General features: G+C 36.8%; 1 protein-coding gene across 9 annotated transcripts in view; it reads left to right on the plus strand.

The window, feature by feature from the left end:
- The window catches only part of LOC140212604 (uncharacterized), a 92,746-nt gene extending 81,766 nt beyond the window's left edge, over positions 1-10,980 (plus strand). For all 9 annotated transcript variants that reach the window (XM_072283606.1, XM_072283601.1, XM_072283602.1 and 6 more), the window contains 5 exons: positions 6,305-6,478; positions 8,465-8,577; positions 8,712-8,796; positions 9,003-9,085; positions 10,486-10,980. In XM_072283606.1, the coding sequence (XP_072139707.1) occupies positions 6,305-6,478; positions 8,465-8,577; positions 8,712-8,796; positions 9,003-9,085; positions 10,486-10,879 (849 nt within the window). In that variant the 3' untranslated portion in view covers positions 10,880-10,980. The remainder of the gene's footprint in view (positions 1-6,304; positions 6,479-8,464; positions 8,578-8,711; positions 8,797-9,002; positions 9,086-10,485) is intronic.
- The last annotated feature ends 1,559 nt before the right edge of the window (positions 10,981-12,539 follow it).

The following is a 12,539-nucleotide window of genomic DNA, read 5'->3' on the forward strand; positions in this document are numbered from 1 at the left end:
CCACCCATAATGTCATTTAAATTAATCATAGTCATAGTCATACTTTATTGATCCCGAGGGAAATTGGTTTTCGTTACAGTTGCATCATAAATAATTAAATAGTAATAAAACCATAAATAATTAAATAATAATATGTAAATTATACCAGGAAATAAGTCCAGGGCCAGCCTATTGGCTCAGGGTGTCTGACCCTCCAAGGGAGGAGTTGTAAAGTTTGATGACCACAGGCAGGAATGACTTCTTATGACGCTCAGTGTTGCATCTTGGTGGAATGAGTCTCTGGCTGAATGTACTCCTGTGCCCACCCAGTCCATTATGTAGTGGATGGGAGACATTGTCCAAGATGGCATGCAACTTGGACAGCATCCTCTTTTCAGACACCACCGTCACAGAGTCTTAAATTAGGAAGAGATGTAAAGAGATTCTTTAAAAAATCGAGACAGTCAACATTTGGGGCATAAACATTAAGCATAACAACTTTTTTGTTAAATAACAAACCAGTAATTAACAAAAATCTGCTATTCGGGTCTGAAATCGTCTCATGGTGCAGAAATGAAATTGACAGATCTATAAAAATAGAAACGCCTTTTACTTTGGTCTGTGAATTTAAGTGGTACTGTTGATCCTTCCAGAATCTAAAAAAATGCTGATTACCTCTTTCCAGACATGAGTTTCTTGTACAAAGATAATGTGAGCATTCATCCTATGGAATACTTTAAAAATTTTCTTCCGTTTACTCGGGTGGTTTAAACCATCTGTATTCCGAGAAACCAAATTAGTAATCTTATCCATCGTAATGAGCTGGAGCATAAGGTATGTAAAGGGTTAGCCAGAGTACAAATTCATGACCTCGGAAGAGGAAAAAAGGTCCGAAGAGGAACCGGAAGTTACAACATTTTGGACATTTTGGTAGTTTCAGGTCAGCCTGCTTAAAAGCAAAAATAAATTGAAAGTAAGAACAAGGATACCACCCTCCTCCCGCAAAAACCCGGAAAAAAGCCAGAAAGTGGCCAGTGCTAAATCTACAGCTAATTCTAACCCCATCTTTCCAGAAGGCAACCCAAAAGAAATATGTTTATCATAAGAAATACCACCCATATTCAAAGAAGTTTAAAAAAAAGTTACTATAACAGTAAGAAAAAGCTTACAACGATTACAAGCATAGAATAGTTACTTCTTACTCATATTTCAAAAAAAAAATCAAGTGCCAGATCTTATTATTGATTTTTCGTATATAAATAATCGGAAGTGACGTTAAAAAAAGAGAGAGAATTCTAGGAAGAAGAAGTAAACAATCCACCATCTTAAAATATAATACTCCAGTAACATTTCAGGAAAAAAAAGAAAACAAGCATTAAAATTGTAACTAAATAACTTTCAAAAAGAAAAAAATATTAAGAGTAAGGTATACAAGATCACTAACAGAAAAGCATAATATCATTTAACAATCTAGAGTGGACCTACGATACAAGATCAAGGCAAAAACTCTATAAAGTTCTACTCTTACAAACTAAATATTAACTTTTTTTCCTTTTAAAAAGAAAAAACAAATCAAAGGCAAGGAAGAAAAAAAAACGATACATTAATTAATCCTCCGTGGGGGGAGACAGATTGTCAAGGAAACTTTGGGCTTCCATCGGAGTTTTAAACAAGCTACGAGAGTTGTCCGGCATAACAACTCTCAAACAGGCTGGAAACAGTAATGCTATTTTATAGCCCTGACGATAAAATTCTGAGATCTGTGGTTTAAAAGCCATCCATTTTTTCAATACATCTTGGCTGTAGTCTTCGACAATCCGAAACTTAAAATCTTGAAACTCAATCATGCCTTTCTGCCGAGCTGCTCGAATCACTCGTTCTTTATCACGGACATAATGAAACCGAACAATAATTGGTCTTGGTCTGGCCAATTCTCCGGTTTAAAGCGAAAAGTACGGTGTGTGCGATCTAAAAGTGGGGGCTCCTCCAATATGTCTGGACCGAACACATCCGTTAACAATTTAGAACCGATTATTCGCAAATTCTGTCATGGAGAGCGATTTTCAAGATCAATAGTCTTAGCTTGATAATGTTCCAGCTGTTGAGTTACCGAAGTTAAACTTTTTTCAAGAGCTTCAATTTTTCGATCCCTTTTGTGGCCATCTTCATCTAGTTCCGAGATTCTAGCTTCTTGTTGATCGATTTCACGTCTGAATAATTTAGAATCATCATCTTGAATCATCTTCAACACTCCTTCAGTTGCGGCGAGTCTTTGATTAGCTGTATCTTCTAGAAGTTTCTTCATTAGCTCCATAGTTAACGGAGCCTCCTTCGATGTTCCAGGATCACCATCTTTTTTTCTGTTCCCGCTGGGACCCTTTCCGTTTTTAACTTCTCGTCCTCTGGTGAGCATTTTCAGTAAGTAAAAGTTGAAGTTCGATGATATGTTTGTAATATAAATTGTTTAGTGTAGGTATAGGTAAAGTAATTAAGATGTAAAAAAGTAAAGGGTAAGGAGCGATGCCAAAGTACAGCTCACTCCTTGGGCCCCCTAGTGGAAAGTCCCATCATCAACATCTTGCAGCAATTTTTTTCAAGCAATATTTCTTGTAACATCTGCTATCAACAAAATTAAAGCTCATCCATTAAATAGCAGAATATTTCACCAGTTATGGCAAGTTAACGATTAAGAGCTTGAATGCTTGCGAATGCAGATAGCTGCTCCATATCGGTTCAGTCACAGGAGGAGTCTATGGCTAGTGATATGGCTTCTGCTTTCTCCAAATCGGTGAGTAGATTAGAAAAACACTCCTCCGCTAAAACTTTTACTCTTCTTGTTGCTGTGTTAGCTGACAATGGCACTGTCATTAATAGCTCCACAACCATTTTCTTGGTTTTCTCACCATGACTTAAAACTTCACCAACCATATCAATTGCACATGTTTTAATCAACTGGGCATCGCGCAATCAACAGGGGCGTAGGTCAAGTATACGGTATGGGATGAGGTTAAAATAAGTTGGAGCAGTGTGCGCTTTATTTACATGTTATGACAGGCGTGTTCATGTAAGTGCCAATGGGTCGGCACGGTCCAGACGTTTGGTTCTCGCAGACCGGACCTGGCCCGTGGTCCGCCTGTTGGGGTTGTCTGCCCTACAGGGACAAGGTCCAGCACCTGGCCGCATGGTGTGCTGATAACAACCTGGCCCTTAACACCCTGAAGACCAAGGAGATCATTGTGGACTTAAGGCATGCTAGGAGCCACACTCATGTCCCCATCTACATCAACAGAGCTGTAGTGGAGCGTGTATCAGGCTTCAAATTCCTTGGTGTCCACATTTCCGATGATCTTTATTTCCTGCGGAGCACCAAGAAAGCTCGCCTCTGTCCCAGGATACTGACGGACTTTTACCGCTGTACAATTGAGAGCATACTCACCAACTGCATCTCAGTGTGGCATGGCAATTGTCCCGTATTGGACCGCAAAGCACTCCGGGTGGTGAAAACTGCCCAGCGGATTATCAGCACCCAATTGCCCACCATTGAGATCATCTACCATAAATGCTGCCTGGGCAGGGTGAAAAGCATTATCAAGGATGCATCTCACCCTAACCATGGACTTTTTACTCTCCTCCCGTCCGGTAGGCGCGACAGGAGCCTCCGCTTTGACCCTGCTGAACCTCACATCACAGCGCTAAGCAGTATTGCACCTATATTGGACTGTCTCAGTACTTTTATATATGTGTGCTGTAGCACTTACTTTTTATTTGTAGTTATTTTGTAAATAATACTATTCTTTTGCACTTCTGTTCAGATGCTAATTGTATTTCTTTGGCTTTGTATCCGTACTCGGCACAATGACAATGAAGTTGAATCTAATCTAATATTGCCTGAGAATTATGTTAAATTTTCATCCTTGTATTATTTGTTGTTTACTAGAAATTATTTCTTATTGTATTTACTCTGGCAGTGGTCTTCAAGAGTTTGAATATCTGTCAAATGTACCTCGAACTTCAGTTTCCTGGCCTCTCCACTGAAGCTTCCTTTCATTTTTTTAAGTACTTTAGTTTACACCTTTCCTCTATCCTCTCTCAACATATTACAAATAATACAGGTTTCTGCACTCTGTAAATTAGCTTTTTTGTTTCTTTCCTTTTATTATATTCTACAGCTAATATCTCTATCGCATAATTTTAAGCAAAAGGATTGTTTTTAACATAACCTCTAGTACCATGCTATATTTGATTCAAATTCTTTGCTATCATCTTTCTCCTGCCCCGTCTTTTCTGAATCCATTGGCCATGATTACCTTTTCATTGTTATTACCACCATATTTCTTCTGGCTACTTATGTAGTAGTTCTCCAATCTAATATTATGATCTTATTGATTTATGGGTATGATCTGTTCTGCTTCACATTACTCCTTGTTTGATTCATTTTATTTTAATGGTTCTTTTCACTGGTCCTCCATACACCTTGTATACCTTCTATAATGGTTTGTACCATTGTTAATTCCTTTACCAAGTTAGCTTAAATCATCCCAGAAGTATTTGTTACTAGTTATTAGAAAAACAAGAAGGTTTTAGTTTCGCAAACAACAGGAATTCTGCAGATGCTGGAAATTCAAGCAACACACATCAAAGTTGCTGGTGAACGTAGCAGGCCAGGCAGCATCTCTAGGAAGAAGTACAGTCGACGTTTCAGGCAGTTTTAGTTTGTTTAGTTGTATTTCATATTTAAACTTAATACTAACGTCGTTGCTATTGGCTTTTACATAAATGTATTATGCCAAATTTTGCTCCTGACGTGGTAATGGGTGATAATAGAGCCCAGATAAGGAAATCGAAATAACTATTCTGGCCAAACTTCATTCATCATCCAAGTTCCTTGGTAAGGATGGACAGATTTAGGTCCTTGCAATTGAGAAAATGAATATATCTAGTTCATTTGGAATATGCTTTTGAAATGAGCATACAGTTTGGGAAAATAAAACAAGTTTAATTAGATACTTGTTTGATAGTAAGCAAATGGAAATAACAAAGCCAGAGCTAGAAAATACCCATTTCTTTATATATATAAATATCCATTTCTTTATATATATATATATATATATATATATATATATATATATATATATATATGTGTGTGTGTGTGTGTTTGTTTATTTATATAACATGCTAATTTTGTGGGAGGTGCCGGGCCAATTATGGAAATATGGAAAGAAGGGGTTTTCATTGGATTTCCTATATTGAACCAATGGCCATTTTCTTAGATTTCTGGGAGCTATGCATGGTAGTGTGGTGGTTAGCACAGTGTTTTACAGTACCAGTGATCTGGGTTCAATTCCTGCTCCTATCTGTAAGGAGTGTGTACATTATCCCCATGACAGCGTGGGTTTGTGCTGGGTGATCCAGTTTCCTCCCACAGTCCAAAGATGTACTGGTTGGTAGGTTAATTGGTCATTGTAAATTGTCCCATGTTTAGGCTAGGGTTAAATAGGTGGGTTGCTGGGCAACACAGCTAGAAGAAACGGAAGGGGCTATTCTGCGCTGTATCTGAATAAATAAATATTCTGCACTCCAGCTTTAAAGGCTAGGCTGTTGCTTTCTAGTGACTTTTTGAGATGTTTGAACAGGATATTTAGCAAGTAGCTTGTTATCGATACCCATTTGTTAAATTTATGGAACCTATCTGTTATCCTTACAACTTGGCAGCTTTATGCTCAGTTGGAGTTTTCACTTGAACGTTGAAATCAAGCCTGTTTGTCAAATAATTAAACCTTCCTGTACAATATCTATGGGTCTGTTCAGAGGATACTAATTCTTATGTCTGGCTGTATTTAAATTTACAAATACTTTTAAATTTTGATTTTAGCCCCTACTTACTTAACAGATGAAGTTTTAGACCAAGCAGCAGGGTAATGTTTTGTACATTACCAGATATGACTTCCCTGCTTTAATAAAACAGCTGTGAATTAAACCAGCATCTTATCTATATAATGATCGCAGTTGTTAGCTTGGATTTAGAGAAAATAGTGGCTAGAGGATGTTCCTTAAAATGCAAAGGGTCGACTTTAAAACAAAGAATAACAAGCATCACAGGAGAGTTTGCCTTGATTGTCTGCAGATCTGTGAAGGATCGTTGGTCCACTAACTTCTGATTTATGACATTACACATCATTTAAACTGTAACATTAGAGCATGAATGAAATCAAACTGACTGGATTTAACCATTTTGGACACATTTGGGTATTATTTGTGTAAAATTGGATCTCTATTATAAATAAGATTCCACAATTACCCTGTTCTGTTTGCTGCTTTTGTGTAGCTTTACAAGCCCTCCAGTTTGGAGAACATGTTGAAACCTCAACACAAGATGCAGAAGGAGGACACTCTTCGGATGAGAGCTCTTAATAAAGTTCTTTACAAAGCAATCACAGATCTGTTGAACAGCACTGAAGTCAGCCCAGAGGTTTTTGAGGAGAAAGTCGAGATATCCAAAGTAAGAGCATCTTTTTTTATTTGAAAATGCATTGTTCTATCCAGAAGTATAATGCAGGGAAAAGAAACAATTCAGATTATTTTAATAGCAGTATTTTGTAACTTACTGAGAACTTTAGTGAAAATTTATCAGTAACTTCATACATTAATGTACAGTATATTTTTGTATTAATTGTTTTTTATAAATGTTATTACTGTTTTGTGACAGCAAACCATTGATCCACTTAATAATCTTTCCAAACTATTTGTTTCTTTTTAACACATTGATGGAAACCAGTTTCAATTTCATTACTCCTTCATGGAATTTCCAACTGCTTCCGTGTATTTTCATGCTATTTCTTTTAAATAGTCCAAAGAGGGGCTTTCCTAAATCTGGGTTTTCTGAATGTCTAAAAATTCTCATTGCTTTCCCTCATGAGCACTCAAATCCTTGGATGTGACTTTTAACTCAACCCTTTGGAATAAAACTTTTTATTCTTCGTGTACTATAGTACAGTTCAGGCTGAACTTTCCCACCAAGTTCAAATACCTCTTTCAATATCACCTCTTTTTTGTCTTCTAACCTACTACATTTATGATATCCTTCCTTACCATTTGTATTTTGAACTAGTGATCTGAAACTAGCAGAAGGACTTAGTTTATTCAGTTCTTTCATTTAATTCCAGCATACTTGCATTGAACTCTATTGTCTGTCTTTTGTAATTTTTGCCAAACGAATACTGATACCTTTTAATAAGAACATTAAATGTAAAAGCAGGATTGTACACCAATCCTGTTGTGCCATTCAGTATTATCATGGCAAATCTGATCTCTGTTTTAATTCCATCTTTTTGTCTGGTTTCCCAAAATTCTTGACTCCCAATAGATGATTTTTCTCAGCATTTAACGTATTCAAACAATTTCAGCTTCCATAGCTGCCTGTGGTGAATTCCAAAGGTTCACAGCTCTCAGAGAATTTTTCCTTGTCTTAATTTTGAATGGGAGACGCTTATTTGAAACTCTTATCTGTCCTTGTTCACCCCAACAGTGATATCACATTGGCGTGTCAGTGTAATGTATAACCATTTTGCTTGCCTTTCTGAAATCAAATACTTAAACTGTGTTATCTAACTGATAAAGTGCACAGATCATCAGAAATCTGGGAAACCTGTAAGACATAATTTGTCCTTCTGATATGCCGTTCTGACTGATCATCTGTTCAAAAGCAAACAAAGTTAAGAACACTTGAAAAACATTTGAGTTTTCACTTTGGATCTTACTTTTGAAGCCAGACAGTTATATTTGATATATTTCAATGGATTGAAGTATTTGAGAACTCTGAATTTGACTGAGTTTTGAACCTCTAGTAATTTGTGAAAGTAATTAGAGCTTTGAGGTTTGGTGGGAAGACCCACCTCCACTTTGACCTGCATATTTGAATTATGTGTTATAACTTAGTTGGACTGTGAACTTTGACAAGCTTTGTTAAGTTTGTCAACTGCAATTTTACCTTTTGCAAAAAAAAACTTCAAAAAATTATTGTGAAAATGTTCAAAAAATTTCAGCAAATTCCTCTTGAACTTCAACAGAAATTGCCAGAGTCTGAAATCCATAGAATTCTGCTTCATGCAGCATCTTAACACATCTCCATGTACAGTACATGGACATTTATTTATTTTCCTCTTTTTCTTACCTTGTCGCTCAGTAGCTAAATAATGAAATAATGCATTAAGTTTACAACTTTATTGTCTTAGGATCCAAACTTTATATAACTTGGATAATCTGCTACCAAACTATTCAGAAATCCTAAACAAAATCAGAAATGCTGCAAGACCTCAACCAATCAAGCAGATTCTGTGAAAAGAGAAACAGTTAAGATTTTCAGTCCATGATCCTTCCGCAGAACTGGGTGAAAAGTGGTACAGAAACCCTGATGCTTTAATAATCTAGACAGAATTCTCTTTGGTTCATGTTTTGGCATCAAAGTTGAAATGTGCTACTATTACAGGTTCGGTTGACTGTTGACTTTTCAGCATGCCGTGTATACTGGGTACCAAGCGGTTTGCTGGAAAAAGATAATCACATTCAGCAAGTCTTAGAAAAACATTCTCCTCGTGTAAGGTAAGTGTCCTCAACACCTGACACTTAAACGGAACTCTGGCAATTACATGCTATTTAAATAGTTTCAAAATAGTGCTCAAAATTGATTTAGAGGTTAATTTTAAATTATTTTATAACATTTTATTAATTTCTAGACACCTTCTCATAACCCAGCAAGTTATGGGTTGTCCTCCACCTGTGGTCTTTGTTAGAGACAGAGAACAAGCAGCAATTGCTGAGGTGGGTAATAATCACATGTTTTGGGTGATAAGTGAAAAGTTTGAGGCCAGTTGATGATGTACTGCTAAAGTCCTAAAGTACAGCTGTAAGCCTTCAACTAACTACTCAAGAAAGTGATTTCATGATCATGACCAGGAAAAAATTTAATTAATGTATATTGTTGCTTTTTAATGCATGATTCTAAAACATTTAATTTGCTATCCCAGGTTGAGAATCTGTTGGACATTGCTGATTATGGCTCTGAAAACACTGCTGATGCAACGCAAGTCTTGGACACAAAACATTTTGGGTAACTACATAATATAATTTAAAACTGTTTTAATCCATCAGGTCTAGTTTATAATCTTAGAATGCTGTATATGTTTGACAGTTTTAGCAGATGCACAAAGTAAAACCAACTTGTGGCAGAGTATTTCATCTGATCACAACATCTGCAATAATTAAACTTCTGTACCAAGTCAATTTATGCAGTGTCAGCAATTAGCTATGTTAGGGGATGGAGAAAATTGCAAGGGAAAAAAGAGAAACAGCCAGGAAGATATCCACAGCTTTCATTCTCAGGGTTAGATGGAGCTGACTTGAAATAAATCTATTCATACCTTGGGGAGAACTGATTTATTGCTGATTCCCTAGCTGTCTTGTAAGTTCCTTTTGCAAGCTGGCGTTTTCTTTTCCAGAAGGCACTTAAGCAGTTGATTATGATTCTGAGGTACATCTTAGGATGTGCTGGGACACATCATCAGTGATGTAACCTGGAGTCATTGGGTGTTTCGTGTGGCGTGTGGCCAAGTGGTTAGGGCATTGGACTAGCGATCTGAAGGTCATGGGTTCAAGCCTCGGCGGAGGCAATGTGTGCGTCCTTGAGCAAGGCATTTAACCACACAATGCTCCAGTCTACCTAGCTGGGAATGGGTACTGGCAAAAATGCTGGGGGTTAACCTTGTGATAGACTGGCGTACTATCCGGGGGGGGGGGGGTTAGTCTCATACCCTCAGTTGCTCCTGGCTTGTGTCCCAGTATATTGGTCCTTGGTTCCATCTGGAAGCTTGTACAGCAGCCTCTGTGATGCTACTGATGACTCTTTTCTTTGCAGTGAGCTAGTATTGTATATAAGAGAAATCCATCTGATTATTAATAACACTATGGGCTTTAACATTATACTAACTGGTTTCACTATTATTTTCTCTGGTGTCAACCTACAAATGACCGACCAGGTGAGGAAGGCTGCAAACTAGAAAACACCATTCCCACATTTTCTTTGAGGGTTGGGGAATGATTACTCAAAGAGAGTTTTCAGAAAATAATGTATGTGGGACACAATGCAGTCAATACAGCATGTTTAGGAGGAAAGTGACATTAAAATTCTAACTCTTGAAGTTTTATAGTGAATCATGTCTGCACCTACTGGGCAAATTTGAAAGAGGTGGATTCCTATGATTAGTCCATTTCATTATATACCCTGCTACAGGGATAGGGAATGTTTTTAGAGGAAGGTGGATTAAACTCAGGCAAATGGCGCTAGCTTAGATGGGCATCTTGTGTGGCATGGATGAGTTTTGCCAAAGGGCTGCTTTCCATGCTGTATCACTCTTTTACTTTAAAGCAAAGTAAATTGAACTTCATCTTTTTCATCTGTCCCAGGACAAATCATTTTCTCTGGATTACTATGTTAGTTTTTTTTTATTCTAGGCAACTTGCTGCAGATCCTGCGTTGAAGCCTACTCATCAAGGAGCTATTCCAGTCTCATCCCACCTGCCACCATCAGCTCCTGGACTTGACCTTTTTGGTATTGACCATGACTTATTGAACAAACAAATACTGGAATATAAAAAGAAAAATACTCAAAAGTTACTGGAAACTGATAATTCAACCTTGTCAGAACAGCACCTGGAACAAATAGCTCAGCTAAAAAAATTAAAAGTAAAGAAGAAGAAATTTAATTCTAGTTTTGATGATATCACACCAGAAATGTACTTGTTAGAAAAATACAACGTGGACTCTGTGGACACATTTTCAGATAGGGAAGAGGAACTGAAAGAATTAGATGAAATAAAAGAGCTTGAATTCGAGGAAGAAGATTGAGAAAATCCGTCAAAAGTTCCGGAAGATATAAAATAAATGTATTTTGTAACAGCCTTCATTTCTCCAATTTCTACAACTAATTAAATTTTGATTCTTCTGTGCTTATGGTGTTAACCCTGTTGAAACTCCATAGATGAAGTTGCATCCATGTTATTTTATTTTGTTGCAGAAGATCTGCTGAATGTCATTGTCTGCAGTCCATCTACTTAATCCCAAATTTAAAAAGTCACAGCATAATTAACTTTGTTTTACCTTCATCAACAGCTGTCGAGAGGGCAGGGACAATTGTGTTTTGAACATGGTGACCTTTCACTTGATTGTAGGCCTCCAATTAGCCTTGAAGTTTTTTCCTTGGGTGTTCTTTCATTTACTGCCATCTGTTGGGAAATAATGTGTACTGCAAATGATTTTCAAAGACAAATATACTTCTATGGAATTACAACAGTCCTTCAAATTTGCATTTGACTTGGATAGATTATATTTAACAGGTACAAGTCATACTATTAACAATTTCCTGACATGCACTGTCTTGCACAAGTGGTATATTTTCAAAAGGTGAACAACTTCAATACATGTGTGGCTTTTGACCAAATGGATTGTATTTGACTATAGAGCATACACTTTGAGGCCCTCAGGTATTGACTGAAATGAGTGAGTATTAGTGAAACCTAAATGGTTAGCTAGATAGACTAAATATTTTTTCTTGCCCTTTCAAAGGGTAATTCTACATTTAAAAGTTTTTGATAACTTGTTTGAATTCATTGTGTTCAGCTTCTGTAATACTTTTCAAAAGATATTCACTCTGATTTTGTTATCCTTCTCATTTCCCTTTCTGAACATGAATTTGTAACTGATTTTTGCACTGCTGGAGGCTTAAACCTTCCTGAAACTTATTCAGTTTTAATGGCTTGTAGATTAAAAAAAAGAAAAAAAAAATTGCAGATGCTAGAAATCTGAAATAAAAACAAAGAGTGCTGGAAATGCTCAGGTCAGATTGGCATCCATGGAGCGAGCACCAGAGTTTGTATTTTTAGAAGTGGCAGAGATTACAACATCTATCAACAACTGCAGATGGTACTTGAATTATTGACATATTTGCAGCTTTTATTTTCTGATTGTAGAGCTTGTAAAGTTTATCAGTGCAGATTCAAGTTCCTTTTAGTAACTTGAACTTGTAATATACATAAATGCTCCCAAACTGACAGCAGTCTTGGAACATGCTTTATTGACATTGATGCTCCTCTTCAGATAAAAAACAAACTGGGAGATTTTCCATTATCCTAACAAACATCTGATTATTATAATGGGTTTAAAATGTTGTTTAGTTGGTTCAGAATGAGAATAGGTTGCAAATGACAATAATTTTTGCAGTTGTATCTTTTGCATGGAGTTTATTGAACGAGCAAGTGCCAAGTGTCAAAACCTAGATTTCAAGAACAGACAAATTTCTTTTTGGTTGATGAGATATACAGTATATTGGCTACCCTTGGTCTAGATGCAGGGATGCTTCATGTGCAACACGAGTTCTGACTGGAACAGATGCACTCAACTCCTTTAGCCTTTTTGATTGCTATGCTTGACATATTGGTGAGACAACTATTAAAGTGGTTGGTAGTATACCATCCAATTATTCTATGCATATTTAATGTAACAATATATT

This window comes from Mobula birostris, chromosome 19 (genome assembly GCF_030028105.1).
Source record: "Mobula birostris isolate sMobBir1 chromosome 19, sMobBir1.hap1, whole genome shotgun sequence".
Taxonomy (NCBI): domain Eukaryota; kingdom Metazoa; phylum Chordata; class Chondrichthyes; order Myliobatiformes; family Myliobatidae; genus Mobula; species Mobula birostris.